Genomic DNA, 13,916 nt, shown 5'->3' on the forward strand with positions numbered 1-13,916 from the left:
AATTTAGGCCCAACACAAAAAAAATCCCTAAGAAACACAGAAACCCTAAAATCACACCCAAGAACTAAGCAGCTGCAGCTGCAACCTGTTCTGCCGTCGCCACCAATAGAGGAAGGTCCATGAGAATCGACAAAGGAGATCTGAAGAGTGTGGATTCGAGGAAGCAAGCCACCACCATGCATCAAGCTCAAATGATCCATGGATTGGTCTAAATTGACCATTAAACTACAAAGCCCACTCCTCCAGAGCAAAAGCTTAGACATGGATGGGTTGTAGGAGATGAACAGCAACAACAAACAGGAGACAACCAAGCCAATGCTAGGGAAAAGGAAGGGGTTTAGGGTTAAAGAGTTCGTGGGAGGGAAAGAGAAATGGGCTGAAGGGGAGTGGGTGGATGACAGGAGAAGAGGGAGAGATAGGTGAAATGGCTGTAGAGGAGTGGGAGAGAAGAGATTGAGGAGATCTGGGCCAACAGCAAGAAAAACAAAATAGAAAAAGCACACCAAAATAAACAACATAAAAGAAAAGTAAAAGCCACACTAGAGGGTGGCGGAGAGGCAACACCAGAGGTGGCAGAGAAGCCACCCCGAAGGGTTGAAGCACAGCTAGAAGCTTAGAAGAGGAAAATGGGATATATGACAGCTGGTAGTTTTCAGCTTACATATTTGTCAAGGCAACAAGCCTATATACAACGACAGCTCTGAAATTTTAGGGGCCGTATGCCAGAACAACAAGAGGACCTCCTAAAATAAAGTTTCCAACGAAAAATTATAAAAAATGTCAAACTCTATAATCAAAATCTTGTGATCATTAAATTACTAATTATCATTAAAGAAGAAAAATATATAATTTTAAAATTAAAATTAAATAGGAATAAGAAAACCAATATTAAATAGGAATAAGGAAACTAACATTATTATATGGGGCCCACTTTTTCGTTTGTAAGTCTGTCTCAAAAGTAAAAAATCAATATTAATTTTATTAAACTAATATTATTATTAGGCTATAGGCTACACCAGTATCTTAAATTTGTTATAAAACTAGAGGGAAAAAATGTAGAGAGAAGTGATATGCTAAAGATAAAGCTTCACCATGTTTATTCCTTCCTTAAATCTTTGGTAGAACCACCTATTTATAGGCTTACAAGATAGGAGATTGAATACCATCATTTACAATATACCTATAGGTTACAAGCATTAATTACAAATACTTAGTGCATAGGTTACATAAAATCCAACGGTGGAATATTAAGAGGTATGGTGGTCATCCACCAACTCATGCATTTACAACACTCCCCCTTGGATGTCCACCATACAATGACATAGTTCCCTCATTAAAAACCTTGCTTGGAAAACCCAGTGGGACAAAACCAAAGCGAAGGGAAAAAGAGTGAAACTTTCTTCTGAATCATTGATATGGTGTTGGATGAGCTTATATTGCCTCGTTAAAACCTTGCTAGGAAAAATTCAGTGGGACAAAAACCTAGTCGAAGGGAAAAAGAGTACAACGCTCATATGCCTTGAATGTAGTAGAATTGGGATGCTCCCCCTGATTGATATCTCCCCCTGATTAATATCTCTCCTTCTCTGATTTGAGCAATACAAGCAACATTGTCTTCATACATGATCATCTATCACACTATTCAACCTGCTTTTCACTTTTCAAATGATTGAAATCTTTAGGAGTATCAACAACTAATTTAGTAGTTAGAATATGTTACAACAATATCAAATTTGAATTCAAAATACTCAAACTCTTAGTGTTAACTCTTAATTAAGAATATTGTGGTACTTTATATCCTTCAAGAGGTTGCTTCATCTGATATATCTCAAATATTTCATGAACTTTGAGGATTTCCATGTACCATATAGTCTTAATAAATATGCATTTAACACATACTATAAGTTTTGCGTTAAAGTAACAACCGCACTTATAGAAATGTGGATGCATTTACGATGAGATTGGAGACTAAAACCACATGTCTCTCCCAGGAAACCTTATGTCATATTAGTGATCTTATTTCACTTCACAAACACCAATTCGTAACCTTCATACTGAATATTTGTAATTTGGTGTTTGAGTTATAGGTTCAATATCCAACTCTTCTTATTTAGTGATAAATGGAATTGCCTATTTCCATTTTTGGCCAATCACTTAATTTGTCGACATTCATGAAACGTGATTTAATATAATCATAGCCCTTGATGATTGTAGTAGCTACTAATAAACCAAATGTATCATCAATTTGTGATCCCACAATTCTTATGTGCATGCACATGCATAATTTATAATCATCTCATTGCTTTGGGGTACCAATGCCTCTTCAGGGGCTTATGTTGTCACTTATGGGACAAACATCTCTTTTACAATGAATTATTTAGAATATGTGGATCATAACCTCCTATAGAGCGTTATTTTTTATAGGGCTTGAATTTTTCAAATAACCTCCATTTCTGAGGAGTTAAGTCTTTAGAACCTATATTTCTGACATGCTTCAGACATGCATTATATATATAGTCACCATGTTAATGGATTGTGATACGAGAATATCAATCCATGTTAGCATATGTACAACTTATATATGCATTATCTTGATGAGACAAAAGCGGATTGATTCAACACTATTTCACGACGTTCTTTAGGAATTGTCATTTCTCCCCCTAACGGCGGGAAAATTGTCTCAAAATGTAGAAAAATAAACTCACAGTCGTTATCAAATATGTGACCATTTTAGTAGGCACATTCAGTAAAACTGGTGAAGTGATCCATAATTAGATGTTGTATAGGCTCACAAATATCCCCTTGAATTATTTCAGGAAAGATGGCTCAAAGTCAATTTTTGACTAGATGATCTTATGACAGCTTTTATTTGTGAGCGTTCTTTGTAATGATATTGTTGGACAAGACAATAATTTGAGTCTTTAAACGATGTCCTTACAAATTTATAAAAATCTTATGCATCATTGTGGGACATGGATTGCCAAGATAGTCATGTCACAACATAAAAGTTATTCGGTCAATGAACTTCTAGTTCATGACATCATAATCTTCAACTATAATAGTTGTGTAATATTGGGGCCTCAAGAACTTTTGGTTCATAACATCATAAACTTCCTACCCACAAAAGAAAGTAGGAAGTTTCTCCAATAGACGCCTCTGGCTATCAATATTGGGGCGGTAATACAAAACATTACCATTGTAAACGAAATTAATTAATAACCTAACATAAATATAATATAATATAATATAATAAGTAAAGTGGTATAAACAAGGAATAAAATAAATCAATTAAAGATTATGAAATTCCAAGATAATCCAATATTAATGTGGATTCAATATGTAGATAAAACTACAAGTTTAAGAATTGGATTTCCAACCAATTCAGGTTCATATAGGCACAAATAAGTAATGAACTTCAAGTTCATATATAGTATTAAGATCCATGAAAAACTATGAACTTCAGGTTCATATCAATATATATTCGAAACTTCAGGTACGAATACGTAGATCTAAATAAATTGAATTAATAGTTGTGCTTTGAACTTCATACTCAAATCGATGTATATGCACTCGAAACTTCTGGTTCAAGTTCTTGACATATGTAGGCCTCATGGAATTCTGATTTTGATTAATACAAAATCGAGGAGTTTTATGTCCTTATGTGCTCTTTAAATTCGCGGAACTTCACGCCCTCAATTATTTGGAATCAAAGAACTTCAGGTTCTGATTCAATCAAAAGGACTCTATATCCTAATCTAGTTATATGATGAGGATCACGGAACTTCGGGCCCCTGATCTTTTGTATAATTCAAACTCATCATAATAATTAAGATCATACTTAAAATTAAATAAACAAACAAATAAAAACAAAAACATGACATTATATTCATGTGTAATAAGAATAAGATTTTTTTTTCTTAAACAAGCATGATGAAGTCTGATGGTGAGTACAAAGAAACTCTATACCATGTGATGACTCTAGCTCATATAAGAAGAAAGAAAATTCAGAGAAAGAAAACATACCAAGAGCAATGTCGTGCTGATAACGTGTTATAAAACTAGAGGGAGAAAATGTAGAGAGAAGTGATATGCTAAAGATAAAGCTTCACCATGTTTATTCCTTCCTTAAATCTTTGGTAGAACCACCTATTTTTAGGCTTACAAGATAGGAGATTGAATACCATCATTTACAATATACCTATAGGTTACAAGCATTAATTACAAATACTTAGTGCATAGGTTACATAAAATCCAACGGTGGAATATTAAGAGGTATGGTGGTCATCCACCAACTCATGCATTTACAACAAAATTTAAATTAATATTAAGGAGCTTCACTATTATACCTAAAATAGGGGCTGAAATTATATTTAAAAAAATCCTACATGGAATGCACTTTAGTAACACACTCAAAACCCATTTACTACATAAGAAATGAGTGTTGAAGTTCCTATAAATTACATGACTGCCACTGATTAACTTAAACAAAACCCAACACAAAAAACTAAATAAAAAACCTAAAGCAAGTCCAGCCCATATTTATTTTTAAAAAACCCAAACAATTTATTAAAAAAAAATTTGTGAAAACCAAGCAGGGGCTCTTCGTAGAACTACATTGTTAATAGTCTGTCATAGAAGTACATTGTTAATACTCTGTTATAGAACTATATAGTTAATACTACTATGTCATAGAAGCACATTGTTAATACTCTGTCATAGAACTATATAGTTAATACTACTATGTCATAGAAGTACATTGTTAATACTCTCTCATAGAACTATCTTGTTAATACTCTGTCATAGAAATGAATTGTTAAACAAAAATGAGATCCATAACTTAAATAGTAACAAAAGATAAATCGATCATCAGAGCTTAAAATACATTCCTCAAATCAACTAAAATCCGAAGAGAAACACATATTGAAGCAAAAGATCAAAAATTCCAAGTCCAAACCAAACGATGACTACGCGGCGAAATCCCTGTCTTCCTCCAAAACTGAAGACGACGAGTCCTTGTCGTTGTGCAACACTCTGGAACAATCGGCAAGGTCCTCGGCTGTTGTTTTTGCCGAGACGACTTGTCGAGATTGAGGTTCCTTTGATATCATTGTACAATTTCACCATAATGTCAATCTCATACATTCGTCCACAAATCTACAAGCAAAAAAAAAAAAAGATGAAGAAGATAGTATAGGAGAACGAACTTAGAGAGATTAAGATCGAGATCGAGGTGATACAATTTGGCGAGCTGAGGCTTGGTCCCTTGAAAAAGTGTTAGAGCCAACAATGGAGAGGATACATAGACATCTGCACAATCCGAAAAGTCCAGACAGAAAGATGATTACAAAACAAGAAATGGAAGAACAAAAACTAAAAATAAAGATGAGAGACTAGAGCTCGTGAAATGAGCTCTACTCTGGCTTCAACTCCAAATAAATGGATTAGAATTCCAATTTTATGTTAAAAGGGTAATAAAGGTATTCCATCTTATTAATTTTGATGTCATGGATTAGAATTCCAATCTTATAAATGACTTCAACTAAAGCATATTTTGATGTCATGATATTTTGGATTCACGGACTTTGCTAAGTCGGTTTGCTCATTCTCCATTATTCTATATTATTCTATATTATTCAAGATACAAGTGTGCATTAATTTTAACATTTCTAATATTTTCTGCAGTCGAAAAAAGGACTTGTTGAATGATCAAAACTTTTGGGATTACTTGCAATGGATTTGATCACAATCTTTAGGAAATTACCACAGCTAAGTAATTAAGTTCATTGAAGTGGCGATATGTACACACAAAGAATATCTGCATCTTCTTCATCTACAACACCTCAATGGAAATATGATGTTTTTCTCAGTTTTAGAGGCGATGACACTCGGAAGGACTTTACAGACCACTTATATGAAACATTGAGAGCTCAAGGAATCATAACTCGTAGGGATGAGCCTAAAATTTCAAAGGGAAAAGCTATTTCTCGAGAACTGATTGCTGCAATTGAAGGATCAAGGTTTGCGCTTATTATCCTCTCACAAAATTATGCATCCTCAACATGGTGTTTGGATGAACTTCTACACATTCTTAAATTCATGCAAGCAAGAGAAGCAATGCTACCAATATATATCTCTTTTTATATTTTACTTATGGAATATGTTTTGCATTTGTTAAAGATTGTTTTGGAGAAGTTTGCATCACATAGAAGTTCCTTAATGTTTTGATAAGGGAAAAATACCAACCTTGATAATATGTCAATAAAATGCCAAGGTGCATCATAGGCATCTAACAACCACAACTAGTTACATATCCCTTGATTCGGTGAAAAGTCTTGCAAAGTCTTTAGAGGACCAAGCTAGTTCCAACATCTTTAGCTCATTACATATGGCATTTGACTATCTCAACTAGGGGTGGGCATTCAAATCGAAAAACCGAAGAACCGAGCCGAACCAACCCTGAAAAAACTGAAGAAAAAAAAATCGTGTTGACCAAAATCAGACTGAGTTCACCAAAAACCGAATCGAATCGGTTCAACTCGGTTTTAGTTTCGGTTTGCTGTTTTAAAAAACCAAACCGGCCCGAACCAGAATGGTTATTTATTAAATATATAGTTTTTTAAAATTATTTAAATATGCTATATTATGATTGGTTGATGCACCAATTCTACATTATTTGTATAGAAAGGGATGCACATAACCTCACCCCATTTATCCTTTTAGTTTCTAACCCTAACTCAGCTCTCTCCCCATCTCTCCTCCCCTTCATTATTTTCTCAGACGCCCTTTCTCTATTATCTCTCTCTCTCTCTCTCTCTCTCTCCGTTGAAGAAGGTGAAGGGGGTGATGATGCGAGGGACATATCGACAACAACGACGATGAGGGTGAGCCCATACCTTCATCAATGACGACAACGACAACGACGAGAGGGTGAGTTCTTTCTTTTCCCCTATTTTTTGTGGTTTTTAGTAGATTCCAAAGATTTTTCTCATATTTGTTTTTCTTAATTTCTATTAATCAATATTGGCCATGTTGGTTGTCCATACCTTCATGACGAATAGAGAATATGTGTGGTTAATTTGCGGTCCGTAGTTATATGCTTTAGACAATTAATTTACATGTGGGTTTCTTTTTTCTTTTATTTTCTTCCTGGAATAAGGATTTTTATTCAATTTATTATTTGTTAATTTATTTTTCTAGAACAGTGGGTTGCTATTTCATGAGGGAGATGGCAAAGTTGCAGTCCATGTCATGTATTCTTGGCCTTCTTCCCTGATGCTTCTATTACTTTCTTGTAAAATGGTTTTGAAGAGATCTGGTCTGTATTTGGAGGGATTTTTCCGTGAATATCTCTTTCGCTTTTGATTTCTTTATTCTTTCGCTTTTGTTAAATAACTGACAATTGATAAAGTTTTGAATGCTTTATAGGTTGGGAAAAGTTATTTATACCTGGAGTGGAAGCAAGAAGCTATTACATTTTTCAGTTTCTTGAGAGGATTAAGGCTAATGGCTCTTCCTCTGCTGCCCCAACATATCTTGAGAGGATTTGCATCTCATATTCACCAAATGCCACTTTTGAATTATTCTTATAAACTGGTACTTTAAACTTTTATTAATTTGTTCTTTTGTGTTTTTGGTAGAAACAGATCATTGGAGCTTCTAAGATGCGGCAACAAAGAAAATGGAGCTGTAATTTAAAATTTGGTCGTAATTTAGTTTGCTTCATTATAAATTTGGTTGTAATTTTAAATTTAACGTTGGATTCCAATTGTGATTTTTAAGCCCAAAAAGTTTAAAAATTCGGTTGGGCTTGAAGCTAAAAATATCCATAGAAAAAGCAAAAACAAAATCAATTGGGCTTGAAGCTAGAAATGTAAAAGAAAAAAACAAAAAAAATCAATTGAGCTTTGGAGTCGGTTCAAATCGAGAAAATCGAAAATCGGACTAGATCTAACTGGTCTGATTTGGTTCGGGTTTGTTATTAAAATTTCATAAAAATCGATCCGGTTAAAAATCAGACCAGACTGGACTGATGAACAGTACCAATTTCAATTATAATTTTATATGAAAACCAGCCCAAACCGAACCGTGCCCAGCCCTAATCTCAACAAAGCAGACATCAGACAAACTAGACAAAATTAAATTATAAATAAGATTTAAATTTACCCCTAAAATTCGTGGGTTTATATAGTTAATAATCATCGACCAAAAAAAAAAAATTTCCTAAATAATTTATTTATTTAAAAAAAGTAGAAACTCCTGCAACCACATTTCCATCCCCAAACTCTTAAGTAGGGTTTATCAACTCCGCTGAACTGCCAAGTCCAATGCTCTTCCACTTCTAAATGGGTGGCGCCAGCAACAGGTTCTTCACCCTCCTCTCCACCACCACCTCCACCACTCACCCTTTCCCCCTCCCCCGTTTCCCATCTCTCCTCATCCGCCTCTCTCACCGCTCCAAACCCTCACTCTTCCCTTCTTCCTCCCTCTCTTTCCTTTCTCACTCTCATTCCCTCTCTTCTCACTCCTCCTCTTCCTCTTTCCCTCTCCCTCTCAATTCCTCTCGCCATTTCTATTCCCACTCCCACTCCTCCGTTTCCGCTGCCTACCCTTCTTCTGCCGAGTCCTCCCCTTTCCCGGCCCTGCACCCCTGGCCCGAGTTGTCCCACCTCTTCAACTCAGTCTCTGCCTCCGGTTATGATGGAACCAACGGCCAGGATGAGTTCACCGAGGCGGCCCGGGATTTACCAGAGGACTTTATGCGGGCTGCTAGTGTTTTCTTGGCGTTTGCGAGGGCACGAGCTGGCCTTTTGAGGTATGCTTTGTGTGTTATGTTTCCTTTCTCATTGAGCAATATTTGGGATTTCTACTGATGGGCTCATATGGTTTTTTCATTTTCTTTGCTGCAGGTTGCTTTCGAGGCGAGATTTGGAGGTTGTTGTGGAGAATGGGACTCCGTTTCTGTTCCGGAATGGCGATGATTCTGCAAGAAGAATGAGATTATTTCTCAGCCAAGGCGATACCCATGTGAGTTTCTAGTGTTGTTGTGATTTGTACCGTTAGGCGAAACCAATTGCTATTACTTGGAAATGCTCCTGACTTTTAAGTTCTGATATAATGCAATGGTTTGTTAAGATACTGATTTATTCAGATAGAGCAAACTCAGAAACTTCAGTAGACTCACATAGTTAAACAAACTGTAATGCTACGGAAATCAAAATTAAATTACAGTTTTTGATGATTTTTGACGTTAGCGAAAATTCTGTACTGTGTGAATTGGATTCCTCAGCATATAATTTTCACTGAGTTGGGCAGTGTGCAAAACTACCAGAGGTAGCTAATGTTCTCTGGGTAGGTTTATCTTCGTGTTTTGTTTGTTTGATGAGTATCTGTGCTAGGTATAATGTAGAAGGAGAATTTAGAAAACAAAACAAAAGTGTCAAGGTGGTATACGAGATATTTCATGGACTCCCGCTGAATTTGGCATTTTTAAAGTTCTCTTCTATTACATTTTGGTTGTCTCTGACCAGTGTAGTTTTCTATTGTCTACCTCGTGTATCTTGGCTGGCATGCCTTAGAATTTTTCCGTTCAACTTTACTTTTCAATAAATTTAGGATTGTTTTTAGGAACAAAGTCGGTATTGGTAGATCTCTTTGAATCGTAGAGCAATGCCAATGGAGCTTTTACATTTTAAGATTTTTTTTTAACTATTACTAAACTGGCCAAATGAATCTTGTCACAATCTTCATCAAGAGAATCTCGATTAGGGACAGTCAAAATTGGGAATGTAAATTTGGAGATTTCCTGTACAAAGAGTCAATATGTGGGGAGTAGAATTTAAAATGAGTGATTCTCCTTGATCAGATGGCAACCTTATGGTCACTCCTGCCCTGAGTGGATTTGAGGATGTAGACAAAGCTATTTGTATATCGGTCTGCCAGTATAATCTATTGGTCTGAGAACTATGAAGAGAATATAGTTTGACCTTTTGTTCTGTTTGTATTAACCACGAAATAAGACTTTCAATGGTGACATATTGGTGATGAATAACTTATCCAAGCTAGAACAGCCGTTTGAGAGCCCCAAATTATTTTTCTTAATAATCATGGACTGCAACCACAAGCCAGCTCCAGCAAATGTACATAGTGCAGTTGGATTTGGAAACTTCAGAAGAAAGGTTGAACCCATATCACTTGCTTACTAGCACCAACAAAAATAAAGGATTTACAATAAAGGACTTTTCATAAAAAAAAACAAGAATAAAGGACTTACAATAATCCACAAAAGTTGCAATCAAACCTGAATTTGAAATAAAACCATAAAGATATGATTAATTCGTCCTTAATTTTGCTTTTCCTTGAGCATCTCATTTATGTTTGTTTTAGTATGTGATATGTGTCAGTGTTTAATGTTTCGACTTGGACTGCACTTAAAATTTTAAAACTCATTGGACCTTATCTAAAATCTCTATTTCTAATCTATGAATAAGTTAAACCTAAAATCCATGTTTTTGGGAGGTAGGGTCGAATAATGTAAGTGGAGTAAAGGAAGCTTAATGAATCTGGAAATTATGATCAGTTTCAAAAAATTCAGTTGAAAATTATTGTGGACTTAAAAAAAAAAAAAAAAAAAAAAAAAACACAAACGGTATCTTGTCCCTCTTGCACTTTTCCCTTTAAATCCCAAAATCAATTTAAATTTTATTTTTGATTTGCTATAAATATACTAAGAATTCTGTGGCCTGTGGTTTATCTCAATTTTTATCAATACGTTCTGTATGATTTAGGTATTTCTAATTCCTGGATTTTATATTAAATATATTTTCATAAGTGCATTTGAGTTACGTTGTACTAACCCAGTCTATTTTCGTGCTCTAATTGCCTTCCGAATTATAGGCCTTGGACATTGATAAAGCACAAACGGTTGATTTGATGAGATTTCTATTGAGTTATGCTAGCAATCCCCTTTTTTCTTCAGAGAAAAACAATATCTACAATAGCGAAATTTTGGAATCATCTGTCCGTACTCTGCTGGGTGAAATGTCCAAGCTCTGTTATAGTGCTCAGGAGTCGAACTGTATTGGGCCAGTGCAGGGTCATTCCCTTGATAACTATGGAGAACCTATTAGGCTTTTTGGAAAGACTATTGAAATGAAACGGGGTGACTGGATTTGCCAGAGGTAGAGCCCTTCTTTTGGATATCATCAATTATTATGTTGGATTATTTTCTTTCTAAAATTTCATTGTATTTTTGTATGAAATGATTAGGGCTTTGTTATTGTGTATTCGACATTGTTCCTATTTTTTCTTCTCTTTTTTACTGTAATGTGTAGTAGGCATTCTTTTGATGGACTAATGTCTATAATGAGCAGGTGTAATTTCATGAACTTTGCAAGGAACATGAAATGCCTTGAGTGCGAGGAAGCACGGCCAAAGAGACAGCTGACTGGCGGGGAGTGGGAGTGTCCTCAGTGAGCATTGCTTGTTTATTACATTTCTCCTCTGGTGTTTGGATAATTTTATTTTCCTGATTAATTGATTATAAAAATAACTTCTTTCTCAGATGTGATTTTTTTAATTATGGGAGAAACATGGTATGTTTGAGGTGTGATTGCAAGCGCCCTGGAGAGTTCTCCCTTCGTTCCAGCAAAACTAGTTTAAGTATAGGATATCACAATGTGGGTGATAAAAATAAAGCTGATATCGATAGCAGGCTGGCTGCCAATGAAGAGAAGGCACAGCGGTGGTTTAGTAAGATTTCTCAGCTAGACAGTAGTTCAGACATGAACAGTGTTGTATCTGATGAAGATTTTCCTGAAATAATGCCATTGAGAAAAGGTGTAAATAGATTTGTTGTGAGCACCAGGAAGACACCATTAGAGAGGAGGCTGGCCAATGCTCAATACCAAAAAAACTTGGATAATGATAGTAATCATGAAGGCAAGGATCTCCAAACTGGGGGTGGAAATAAGTCACTTGGTACTACAGCCAACCGGACTTTAAATGAAATTCTTGCCCGTGCATCTATTTCTGAATCATATAGTACAAGTACCAATCCTGGACAAAATGTTGGAACTGATTCTCCCTCTTCTATCTCTAGCTCAGCTGGCTCAGAGTATGGACACCCTAGAGGGGGCGATTCCAGTTATGCCCAATTTGTGCCATTACCTGCAGATACATTTTCTAAGCCTGAGAACTCGAGTATGGAAGAGAGTGGGAATTTCCTGAGAAACAAAAATGAATCTGGTAAATCAGAGGACAGTATGCAGACGTCTGAGAAGCCTCCGAAACAGGCTGGCAGTAGGGATGAAGAAAGTGACCAAGCTGATAAATCTGAGAGATGGTTTAAGCGGGTTGCAGAGTTGCATGATGTTACTGATCTGGCAAGTGCAATATCGGATGAGGACTTTCCTGAAATTATGCCGATGCGTAAAGGAGAGAATCGATTTGTTGTGAGTAAGAAGAAAGATCGTTCTTTAACTTCTCCGGCATACAAGAGGCGTACATCTACTGAACAAGCTAGCAATGCCAATTACGTTCCCTTCGTCCCTTTCCCACCTGACTACTTTGCAAAAAACAACAACATGCAGACAGATGGGACAGATTTGACTAACAAGACTGTTCATGAAACAACTCCAACTATGATCCAAGATAACCCTCCAGACAAGTTGGTTGATCCTAGACCTGGGAAGCTGAATTCTAGTCATGTTCAGCAGATGGAAAATGAGAAAAGCAGCATGGCAAGCTGGAATCCAGGATCTTCAGGAGAAAATCTCGTAGACAATAAGACCAGTTTAATGACTGATTCTGTTTATGGACCCCCAATCGGTGGAAATTCTGCCCTGCATTTTGCTAGTTCTAGCACTAACAACATGGACAGATTGAACAGTGGATCTTCTGGGAAAGCGAATTCTAACCAGACAGCAAGTTTGACAGGGAATTCGCCCCAAGAGTCCAATAAACAGAACGTTAGACAGAGCTGGACTGGGAAAAGCTTGGAGGGATCAGCAGTGAAGGAACCGGATCCTTTGGATATGTCAGAGGAGGCAAAAGCAGAGAGATGGTTTAAGCGTGTTGCCCAGATTAAAGACATCTCAGAGCTGAGTCAGATTCCTGATGAAGATTTCCCATCAATAATGCCAATGCGTAAAGGGGTGAATAGGTTTGTTGTTAGCAAGAGGAAAACGCCTTTAGAGAGGAGGCTGACATCTCCAGAGTACAGAAAAAATCTTCCAATTGTGAGCTCTGATCCAGCGAAGAAAAATGATAGTGACTGAGGAATCACAAGAAATATTCGACTTTGTTGTTTTGGAAGATGAGATAATTAATTTTCTTTTTTCACGATAAGATGTTATTTTTCCCTCATTGTATTCATCATAACTTGCTCTTGAGAAACATTGGCTGCATTTCCAATAGTGTACAGGAGATATACATTTCAGTTGTTGGCAAATACTTCATGTTGTTACTAACCCATGGGACCAACAGTGTGTACTGGAAACCAATAGACCGCATTGTAGACTATTTCTCTCTCCAAAATGCAAAGATCATATATATATATATATAAGCAAAAAGTCATTTTTGGTCCATGTGGTTTACCACTAAGGTCCCTGTGGTTTTAATTGGGTTACTATTGCCCTTGTGGTTTTCGATTTGAAGCAATTCAAGGACAATTCCAATTTTCTATCAAATAGGATGTTCTTCGGCCGAAATGCATTAGGAAATGGGTAATGGCTTAATCTCCTTGCAACCATCCTTGTTATCTGATTTCAATTTTCCCAAACTCTCATAAATTTGACCCACCTTTATATTATGGGTTAATTACTCAAATGGTCTACAAACTTATACCCGAATTGTATTTTCGTCCCTCAACTAAATTATTCACTCAAATGGTCCATTAACTCTCTGTTATTCGACAAATT

At 36.1% G+C, this 13,916-nt stretch overlaps 1 protein-coding gene across 1 annotated transcript; it reads left to right on the forward strand.

Moving 5' to 3' along the window:
* LOC18771887 (zinc finger protein VAR3, chloroplastic) lies at nucleotides 7,608–13,466 on the forward strand. Its single transcript, XM_020568357.1, has 5 exons — nucleotides 7,608–8,812; nucleotides 8,907–9,024; nucleotides 10,894–11,177; nucleotides 11,370–11,468; nucleotides 11,561–13,466. The coding sequence occupies exons 1-5, from the start codon at nucleotides 8,343–8,345 to the stop codon at nucleotides 13,272–13,274; spliced, it is 2,685 nt and encodes an 894-aa protein (XP_020423946.1). The 5' UTR covers nucleotides 7,608–8,342; the 3' UTR covers nucleotides 13,275–13,466.

This window comes from Prunus persica, chromosome G7 (assembly GCF_000346465.2).
Source record: "Prunus persica cultivar Lovell chromosome G7, Prunus_persica_NCBIv2, whole genome shotgun sequence".
Lineage (NCBI taxonomy): Eukaryota > Viridiplantae > Streptophyta > Magnoliopsida > Rosales > Rosaceae > Prunus > Prunus persica.

Bases quoted from the DNA above. Each gene is read 5' to 3' on its own strand.
- LOC18771887 (XM_020568357.1), top strand. From the start codon at position 8,343: ATGGGTGGCGCCAGCAACAGGTTCTTCACCCTCCTCTCCACCACCACC. The intron at 8,813-8,906 runs GTATGCTTTGTG...TCTTTGCTGCAG, and splicing joins GCACGAGCTGGCCTTTTGAG to GTTGCTTTCGAGGCGAGATT. The intron at 11,469-11,560 runs GTGAGCATTGCT...CTTCTTTCTCAG, and splicing joins GGGGAGTGGGAGTGTCCTCA to ATGTGATTTTTTTAATTATG.